General features: G+C 44.3%; 2 protein-coding genes across 2 annotated transcripts; both read right to left on the bottom strand.

Annotated features, from left to right (window-relative positions):
- Positions 1–1,137: 1,137 nt before the first annotated feature.
- On the bottom strand, positions 1,138–4,378 carry LOC109732518 (probable inactive purple acid phosphatase 28). The gene is made up of 4 exons (XM_020291676.4): positions 4,120–4,378; positions 3,886–4,036; positions 2,386–2,777; positions 1,138–1,811 (listed from the first exon to the last, which is right to left on the bottom strand). The coding sequence occupies exons 1-4, from the start codon at positions 4,294–4,296 to the stop codon at positions 1,365–1,367; spliced, it is 1,167 nt and encodes a 388-aa protein (XP_020147265.1). The 5' UTR covers positions 4,297–4,378; the 3' UTR covers positions 1,138–1,364.
- A 245-nt stretch (positions 4,379–4,623) lies between these two features.
- Positions 4,624–7,393, bottom strand: LOC109732519 (uncharacterized). Its single transcript, XM_020291677.4, has 2 exons — positions 7,088–7,393; positions 4,624–5,788 (listed from the first exon to the last, which is right to left on the bottom strand). Exon 2 carries the CDS (start codon positions 5,734–5,736, stop codon positions 4,936–4,938), a length of 801 nt encoding a protein of 266 aa, XP_020147266.1. The 5' UTR covers positions 5,737–5,788; positions 7,088–7,393; the 3' UTR covers positions 4,624–4,935.
- Between the last annotated feature and the right edge of the window lie 2,313 nt (positions 7,394–9,706).

Below are 9,706 nucleotides of genomic sequence, written 5' to 3'. Positions count from 1 at the left end.
TTTTGCTGCCATTTTTCGAATAGGAGGATGACCCGCGACCTCTACATTTGAAAGATGCATGCAGCCATTTTATTAATTATTCACAAAGACCTTACAAAGTAGTACACTAGGTAGTCTGAAGCTACCATCTTAGCAACATCTGTCGCTACTCCTATACACTTGATGAAGGGGTGCCGATAGTCTGAGCCTAATACCAAACAGACATCGCACAAATACCTAACATCTAAAGCCGGAGGCCCCAACCAAACCATATACTGAGTTTGGGACGCAAACCGGTCCAACGCACTCTCATAGGTCGTCGCCGCCGTCTTCCACTGATCCATCTTCAGAGCACGTACTTACGCATCAACCTTGTCAGGCCTGCTGTCGACGCCCCCACGGCGCCAGATTGCCTGACCTTTTTTGCTGCCATGGCAGCATCTTTTAGACAAAGGAATCATTATCCTGCCATTGGTCCAAAGCAGTCAAGCCTCTCTTCCGGGCCGTACCCGCCATCAGGGCATGAACTGGGACAAGAGGCAGCTCGCGTGGAGCTACTCCGACACAAAGAACAACGACGGCTACGGTGGAACGACGGATGACGTCACCGAGCGCGTATGGCACGAGTACGACGGACGGGTGCACCAGCCTCGTGGATGATGCGCTCGGCCTGCCATCGGCCGAGACGAGGGACTAAACTTGTTCGGTTTGAAGAGTTAGGGGTGTAAGTTGACTGGTTTAGGAGTTGAGGAACTAAATCTAGACTTCTCAAAGAGTTGAGGGATGAAAAGTAGACCTTTCTCAAAGTTCTATGAAATTATGGAACCACAGTGAGGCTCACCAAAACCCTCCTGCGATATTTGCATAAATAAAATAATGGTTCCTGAAAGTTTCATGATTTTTTTCAGTTAAGTCAGACAAATTATACTCATGTGTTTTTGTGTGTGTTATTAAAAGCAGGCATATGTTGTCTAATTCATACTATCTTTTTATTTTTGACTGTGTGCATCCTTGATGTCTTCCGATATCTTGTTGGTGCAGAGGCCGGGTGTAATTGATATCTTCACGATATTAATTAATATATTCCCTTTATCGGAAAAATCTTTTATGAGTATAATGAAGCACAGTAACAGTCAATCCACACACAAAAATAGTGGTAAGATATCAACAAGGGGACAAACTACCTCTTCACATCATGTTCAGAACTGGTCTCAACAACCCAAGCAAGGGATTTGCATATGAACAAGATACAGCAGTATCATATACAGGTGTCTAATTTGGTCCATGGCCAACCATGACTAATTTGATCAAACCTACCAATTTGATGTATTGTAATTGATCAAATATGTTTACAACATACAAAGAGATCTTTTAGTGTCCGGAGCTTACAAGTGGACACTCTGGTAAGAGTCATTGTCACTGTCTCTCCAGAGAACCTGCTCATCGATCTTGGAAAGGTTCTCGTCGTCAAGCAACTTCCAAGTCTGTATCGACTCGACTCCCATCCATGACCTCTGCCCTTTCTTGAGTTGAGTGTAAATTACCCGAGCTCTCCTCGGCCAATGAGGCCTTCCATAGGCATGGTAACCAAAGCCACCGCCATAACAGAACCATATGCCGTTAAGGTTGCCACAGAAATCATTAAGATGATCATGACCAAGAAAGACACCTTTCACATCTCCCATGGAGACGAGGGTGTCAAGGACACCAGAGTTAATTAATGAGCAAGCCACTCCTTCCTGATACTCACCCTTAAAATCTGTGTACCACAGCTCTCGGACTTCTGGATTTGGGATGTGGAAGAATGATAACGCGGGGGCAAGCGAATTTTTCTGTCAAATAAAGGAAATTGTCAGGTACCGGTTGTCAAAGAATATATATTACAAAAAAGAGTAGCATTTGTCAAACAATGCTGATAAATAACAGAAGTTACTAATGAGCATGGTGCAAATCCCGTAATGTGAATGTGATATGGGAGTTAGCTTATGCTGCTTTGCCTGATTGGGTTTAAAAATTTAGATAGGTTTTGGATGAGGATCATCTTGATCTCTCCAATGATGCTGTTGTTGTAGCTGTTGTAATTTATCTTTTTTGGAACTCCCTAGGGCATAGTTTTTCTTTGTGCTTTCTGTACACCCCCCTTATAAAATCAATAAAAATATGCTGTGAGAACAAATTATCGCAGCTTTGGGTCAAAAAGAAATTTTGTTCAAACACTGGTAAATATGAACAGAACAATAATCCAGAATTGGTTACAAATATGTTCATCAAACAGAAAAGGCAAGAGTAATAGACCAACAGATATGACACATTTATACTAGTTGTTAGGATCTTCATCTAAAATGGTGACACATTCCAAACTGAGATCTTTGGTACTGTGATCAAGTTAGTATTTAGCATGACTACCTGGAGTTCTCTTGAAGTAGCACTGAGCCAAGCAAGTTGAGATTCTTTGATCCATCCATAAGTTTTAATTCCGTCGACCACTTCACGATCCCCACTATCCAGGAAGTAAAGGTTAAGCAGACTAGTATTGACCAACCCCGATCCAAATGGCCCATGTATGCCAACATGGTAATTGCCAAACCCATGTACCAGAAAACCAGGAGGGTTTACTTGAGATACTGAGTAATCCATCAAAGACAAGAACATCATCAGTTCCTCTCGCGTCATTGTAGATTCCTGGTCATGATTTCCTAATATGGCGGCCCATGGTACCTTGTACTCTATAGCAGGGCTAATTGCTCTGAGCAGTGATTCTGCTGCATCAGTTGCACTGCCCCCAAATATGTTATCCCCTGATTCAAAATTAAAGCAGAAGGATTAAATTTTAAGTTACTCGGCCTTTTTTATGATTAAGAGAACTGGAATCAAGTAAATAATGTAGTAACTGAAAAATCGCAAGTTTATTAAATCAAGGTAATACTAAAACTTTTCAGAGAGGGGCTGATGGAAAAGAAAGAGTGGTTATGGTCAATAACTATTTACTCGCAGGCCACAACATGCTTATTTTAGCGGCTACCCCAAGAGTTAATGGACTGTTTTGTAGTCCAAACTCTACTGACTCAACAGGACAGAAAAATAACCGTTGGCTTTTGTTCACGCAGGATCATCCATATTCTGTTAAAGCTAACAGACTAAGAAGGAACATTACTCATGTTCATGTTGAATGTGGATCTGATGCAAATTCTACTATTGACTGCTAATAGTTTGGTGATCTTGGAGTTTGGTCTCTTTGCACAAATCACCTTACTGATGCAATCATGCATCAATGCCATCATCAGAAGTTCAGAACCAAGAGGAGCGATGCATGAATCCCTTGCATACAAGAGAGAACTCACTCAATATAGTTATAAAAGAAGAATGTAAGCTTAGTACTCTGACATTAGCTCCATCCAGTGTTAAACCCCTAAGCATCAGAGATGACGAGTTCACATTGCTTGGGAAGTAAATTCCCGCGGGGTTATACAAATGCCATCCACAGGCCACATCAGATAATCCGTAACAGCCGAGCATCATCGATGAGCTACAAGTAAATAGGCGATAATAGTGTAGCCCATAGTGAAAGTTTCCAGCCACCCCCTCTGACATCTGAATGCAAACTGGAAGCATTCATAAAGTCAACTCACAAGCTCCATCAAGCTGGCACCACATAGAGCACCAACTTTGTCGTTCCATATCGCTGGTATGTCACAGGCAAATTGACCAACTAATCGATTGGATCCAATGCCGTTGCATCATTTCAACTGACAAATCTGCCAATGGCAGGGACGGCCACATGACATGAGCAAGGCTAGGCCAGGGGGGATCGCACGGGGTGGAGTAGCGATCTCTGGAGCTAGATGGCCACCTAGCAGCGGCTGTAAGAGAGGGGAAGCCGCGGGGGGAGCAAACCAAAGCACGCACCGGTGAAGGCTATGAGGTCGGGCCTCTCCGCTTCGATGAGCCGGCGCAGGAAGCGCGTGGTGTTGCGGTCGGAGCAGCGCGCGCCGCCGACCTCCGGCGCCACGTCCCGGCAGCGCGTGGCGGCGCCGTTGCCGAAGTGCATGTCCGCCACCTGACAACGACGGCGAGCTTAGCAGGGCCAGCGGAGGAAATCAGGGGGGGACGAGCGAGCCAGCCAGGCAGCCAGCTACCAACCTGGAGGATCTTGAAGGCGCCGTCATGGCGGAAGCGCAGGGGTAGGGGAGGGGACCTCTTGACGCGGGGCACGGCGGCGCCGGGGTCCAGCAGGGCGGAGAAGCGGAGGAGGACGAAAGAGAGGAGGCAGGGGACGAGGAGCGAGACGAGGCCGGCCGAGCTCACCGGCAGTGCCATCTCAGTGCCAGTGCCAGACACAGCCCGCACGACTCGCGGAAGACTCGTTAGGTAAAAGAAAAACCGTCAAGTGGTTAAGCAAGAGCTGTAATGAACATTTACAGTGCCGAATATATACAACATGGGAAAAAACATACAAGCTCATAATGAATTTGATGGGATTGATTTTGTATCGTAAGCATTGACAAATTTGTCTACAAAAAATTTATGTTGTTTACAAAGTTTGACCTTTTTAAAAAAATGCACTATAATTTGGCGAGGAGGGAATTAGTAAGGTCAAAATGTTTATCTTCACAAAAACGATATCAAACGATTATTGCACAGCACTCAAGCACAACAAGCTTACATATGATGAAGAATATAGTCGCAGGATTTGCTGCTGCTCACAGGCATCACAGGATAGGAAACAACCTATAGCTTCAAGCACTTCCAAGTTCTTAGTAATCTTTAGGATAAAAAGAGGGTACTACTTAGCACAGGGAGAACAATAACAGGAAATCATCTAGCGTTCAGGAAATCAACTGATACATTAGCAATACATCTCTTGAAAGGGCGCTCGGCACACGAAGCCACGGCTACAATGAAAAGGACATGATATGTGGGCAGAATTTGGCCGCATCTGGCGCCTTCTCTGGTTCTTCAGGATCGGCGCTTGTCGCCGTGCTTCTTGCTCTTCTTCCGGCTGCCCTTGCCGTCAGAATCAGAATCAGACTCGGACTCAGATTCAGATCCAGAGGAGGACGACGTGCTGTCCCTCCGGTGCCTTCTCTTCTTCTGCGTCGTCTTGCGTCGGCGCTTCTTCTTGTCCTCCGAGTCCGAGGAGCTGTAGCTTGAGCTGCCGCTCTCAGAAGAGTACTCGGAGCCGGTCCCCGATGATTCAGAGTCCGAGTCGGAGTCAGACACCGACGCGCGATGTTTCCTCTTGCTCTTTGACTTGCTCCTTGACTTCCTTTTCTCAGACTTCTCCTTCTTCAGCTTTTCTCGCATCAGCTTCCTTTCCTCCTCCATCTCCTTCTCCAGATCGGGGTTCACGAACTGAGAGGGTGCCGGCAGCCACGCCTTCTTCAACCTGGGGTCCTTAAGCTGATCCGTCCTTGAGGGCCGCGATATGTAGACCCGTTCATTCTTGCACTCGTATGTCCAGTGCCCAGGCTGGAAGCACTTCTGACATTGGCCCCCAGCAGTTGCAGAAGCTGGTGCAGCATTTGGTCTCACACCCAGCCTCACAGCCTTCTCTGTACTCATCAGATACATCTGCCTCTTGGCTTCCTTCCTCTCCTGCCAGCGACTTGGTCCCTCTTCCTTCTGCCCATAGGCATTGACATTGCGAGCAGCAGCTTCCGCTGCACGTTCAGCTTGAGCCCTGCTCAATCCCTTTGCATTTGATAAGGCCTGTGCCTTTATTCTGTCAGCTGCAGCCTGAGAATCATTTCCAGACATCTTGATACACCCACGAAGAAAAGGTTATACAAGACCAGCAAATATGAAAATCCTGCAAGGAAAACAAACTCTATCGGTTAGTCGTGAAGTGATGAGGCCATGACTTATCTAAAATTCACACGGGCAATCACGCAGAGACACAAATTCAGGCCTTTCACGCTATTCATTTACTGCATGCAACAACAACAACGACAACAAAGCCTTTAGTCCCAAACAAATTCATTTACTGCATCACCTAAGGAATTTCGTCACTTGGTAGGACAAGAAAATGCACACACACAAAGCTAACAAGATCTACATAGAGACTCTGTTATAGAACTGCAACCAGTACTGATTAAAATTAACCAAGTCAACAAATCAAACACCAATAGGGTATACATATCATAAACCTCTCACGTATATGAACTGAACAATCATAGTTTGGATTTATTTTCTTGCAACTAAGTAAATAAATATATATTCTACCAGGGTGCAAATTACATGACATTGGAACCTTAAAATGTCATGTGGAATTAAACAAATAAATACAGTGGCAAGTCAAAATTATTCACTAGCTAACACATTCAGAGCTACATCCAAGAAGAAACGGTTATACAGGACTAGCGATCTCAATATCCTGGAAGGAAACAAACTATATTGGCTACTACTAGCGTGACGAGGTCATCATCTTTTAGCTAAAGTAAACATAAACATTTGTCTGGCTAGCTAAAATTCACACAGGCAGTCATGAAACAAACACATTCAGACCATTTCGTTTACTGCAACGTTAACCTAAGGAACTTCATCACTTGGGTGGGCAAGAAAACTACACTCATGGCGCTAACAAAATCTACATAGAGACTCTGTTATAGAATAGCAACGAGTACTGCTTAAACAATAAACAAATCAACACATCAGACACCAATATGTATGCATATCACAAAACACAAATAAACTTTGACGCGTATGAACTGAACAGTCATAGCAGAGATTTGTCTTCTTATACAAATATTAAGTCAATAGATACCCTACTAGGAAGTGCAAATTACACATGGTACCAAAACCTTAAAATGTCACCAGTGGTGACTCAAAATTATTCACCAGCCAACAAACACATTCATAGTTATATATACCAAAAGCAACACTTCTGCTTCAAGGCCCTTCCATGCACATACCTCGAACAGAACAACCCATCTGCGTCAAGACTCTACAAAATCATAAGGACACAACCAAAACAACAGACATCTATTTGGGTACATGTAAACAATAACCAGGGGCGGATCTGTACGGCGCACACCAGCACAAGCAAAATTGGCGAAGGGCAGCGGGGTTTAATCCAACTAATCACCGGATACCGGAGAACCAACCATACCTCGAAGACCAACGGCGGAGTCGCGGACGGAGCAGAGCGGGGGCAGGGTCGCGACTACGCGGCGAGGTAGGACGGGAACGTCGACGGCGGCGACGACGCGCGGCGGAGGCGAGGAGCTCGTCGGAGGGGTGGGGGAGGCGTCGGCGGCGAGGCCGCGGCAGCGCTAGGGCACGGCGATGGAAGGAGGGGCGATTTTGTTTTGGAGCCGCGGCTCGTGTCGGGTTGGGGATTTTAGGAGTCGGCGGACGGGGGAGGGGAGAAAGATACGGAGACGGTGAAGGAGAGAAAAGTCTACCGCGATCTGACGGTGGATCTAGGGTGTGTGTACTTTTTTTTTTTGCGGGGTGTATTTGAAATCGAAAAGAAAAACAAACTAAGGTGGCGATATCTTCGAATATCCATTTCAGAGTCGGGGCTCATCTGCATCCGATTAAGAGAAAATTCCAAAAAAAAATCCAAAAAATCCAAAATAAAAATTTGTGTGGAAGATGATTTGGCGCCTCAGTTCCGCTCCAAATTTCAGATCATTTGGACATATGACTAGGCCTCAGAAAAAGAAATTGGCTCAGAATAGTAGATGAATATTAAGCTATTTCACGGACTCCAAATTTGTTTTTTTTTTTTGCCGAGAGCTACTAAAAATCCAAATAAACTCAAATTTGAAGTGGACCTCACACACCTAAGTATCTTCCATGCAAATAGAAACATATTTTTTAAATTTGTCTAATATTTTTTTCTGAATTTATTGTTCGCCGCGGGAACATATGAGTTCGGGAGCCAAATAGCTGCACTCCGATATCTTCTCTTATTCTACCGTAAACTGAATTATTTTGACTTCAATATAAATCTAACATCAGATTTGTAGGGGTAAAATTGTTGCGCGCTCAGACAAGTCGGATCATGATCAAACCCATGACATTTAATCGTTGCACGCCTGCACCGTGACAAATTTTCTATTGAATTTTTATGCTACATGGTAATTTTCATTGTAAGAACATGACAAATTTTACACACATGTATGGCAATTTTATCTGTTGGCATGGCCTATCTGTATTTGATTTCTAGCGTTAAAAATGTGAAGTCGGATTTTTAATATTTTTGAATTAGTTTACAGAGTTTGTAATCTTATTTTTAAAGAACTTTGCACTGTCTTTTTTTGCAGGAAAACTTTCAATCTATTCATCTTCAATCATGTTTTTTTTGGAATCATCTTCAATCATGTTAGTATAACAACACTAGAAATAATAAAAATTATATCCAGATCCGTAAACCACCTAGCAACGACTACAAGCACTGAAGTGAGCCGAAGGCGTGCCGCTGCCATCGCCCCTCCTCGCCGGAGTCGGGCAAAACATGTTGTAGTAGACGGTCAAGAAGTCGTCATGCTAAGGCCCCATAGGACCAATGTACTAGAACAGCAACCGCCGCCGATAAAGAGTAGTGTAGATCAGAAGGATCCAACCTGAAGACACACGAACATAGACGAATGACGATCAGATCCGAGCAAATCCACCAAAGATAGATCCACCGGAGACACACCTCCACACGCCCACCGATAATGCTCGACGAACCACCGGAATGGGGACTAGGCGGGGAGACCTTTATTCCATCTTTAGAGAGCCGCTTCGTCTCTCCTTCCTGAGCAGAACACAAACACTAACAAAAGTCGAAGAAATATCTAAAAACAGAGCCCTCCCACTGGTAAGGACCGGGATCCACTCTGCCCCCATGGTCCTAAGGCCACCGGAGACGAGGCGGACCGGAGGCAGCGCCGGCGGGAGGGGGAGAACCCTAGCTTTTTGGGAGGCGGCGTCTACAGCATGCGTATACTCCTCCTTCGCTTTTCCGATCGTGGGTACATAATAAAAGATGCACAAAAGTACATATGGATATATCTGATCAAAGTTTGTAATCATTTTTAACATCGTTTGTCATCCCTAACATAGGGGAGATTCTTGAAGCCTAGATATCGCTCAAGGTATTAGTAATACAGTTTTGCTAAAGCACATCTCTAGATGTGCTCTAAGTATTGCACATCTAAGTCATGTGTCATTGATTTTACGCTAAGATTCATGCAAGCATATCATGATTCTTGTCTAAGTTGGCTAGATTCTTTAGGAGATATGCGTCATTTTCCTAGCAGTGATCGACATGGAGAACCATAAATGATGCTTGCTTTCAAAACAGATTGCTAATCCTTTTGTTTTAATTCATATATTGTTGGATACTAACTGAATATCTAGTCCATTTTGGGACATTTTACGGACAAACCAAGGAAACCAAAAAATCTGACATCGAAGAGGACAAATTGTAAGTGAAGTTTACCGGGCACCACAAGGGTAATGCCCCGAGGTGCTTCAAGTGGATAGGTGTTTGATTGGACTTATTCTTGGCTTGTCAAAAGCAAAATCCAAAACCCCATATATATGTACCTTTCGGGCTTATAAGCCAAAGTGAAAAGTAAAAAAATAATCCCAACCAAACACCCCATTGGTGGCTTACAATAACATGGAGATGGGAAAAACATCAATTGTGCTTCCGCTTGTTATTTACGCTCTTTTAGTTCTTGGTTGTTTCTCTCTCCATGCAATCCCTAACATAGCTGAGATTCCTCAAGCG

Source organism: Aegilops tauschii, chromosome 7, assembly GCF_002575655.3.
Source record: "Aegilops tauschii subsp. strangulata cultivar AL8/78 chromosome 7, Aet v6.0, whole genome shotgun sequence".
In the NCBI taxonomy this organism is placed as follows: Eukaryota; Viridiplantae; Streptophyta; class Magnoliopsida; order Poales; family Poaceae; genus Aegilops; species Aegilops tauschii.
This window is presented reverse-complemented; position numbering and strand designations above follow the sequence as displayed.

Bases quoted from the DNA above. Each gene is read 5' to 3' on its own strand.
- LOC109732518 (XM_020291676.4), bottom strand. From the start codon at position 4,296: ATGGCACTGCCGGTGAGCTCGGCCGGCCTCGTCTCGCTCCTCGTCCCC. The intron at 4,037-4,119 runs GTTGGTAGCTGG...CGTCGTTGTCAG, and splicing joins GCGCCTTCAAGATCCTCCAG to GTGGCGGACATGCACTTCGG. The intron at 1,812-2,385 runs GTAGTCATGCTA...TTTATTTGACAG, and splicing joins CTACTTCAAGAGAACTCCAG to AAAAATTCGCTTGCCCCCGC.
- LOC109732519 (XM_020291677.4), bottom strand. From the start codon at position 5,736: ATGTCTGGAAATGATTCTCAGGCTGCAGCTGACAGAATAAAGGCACAG.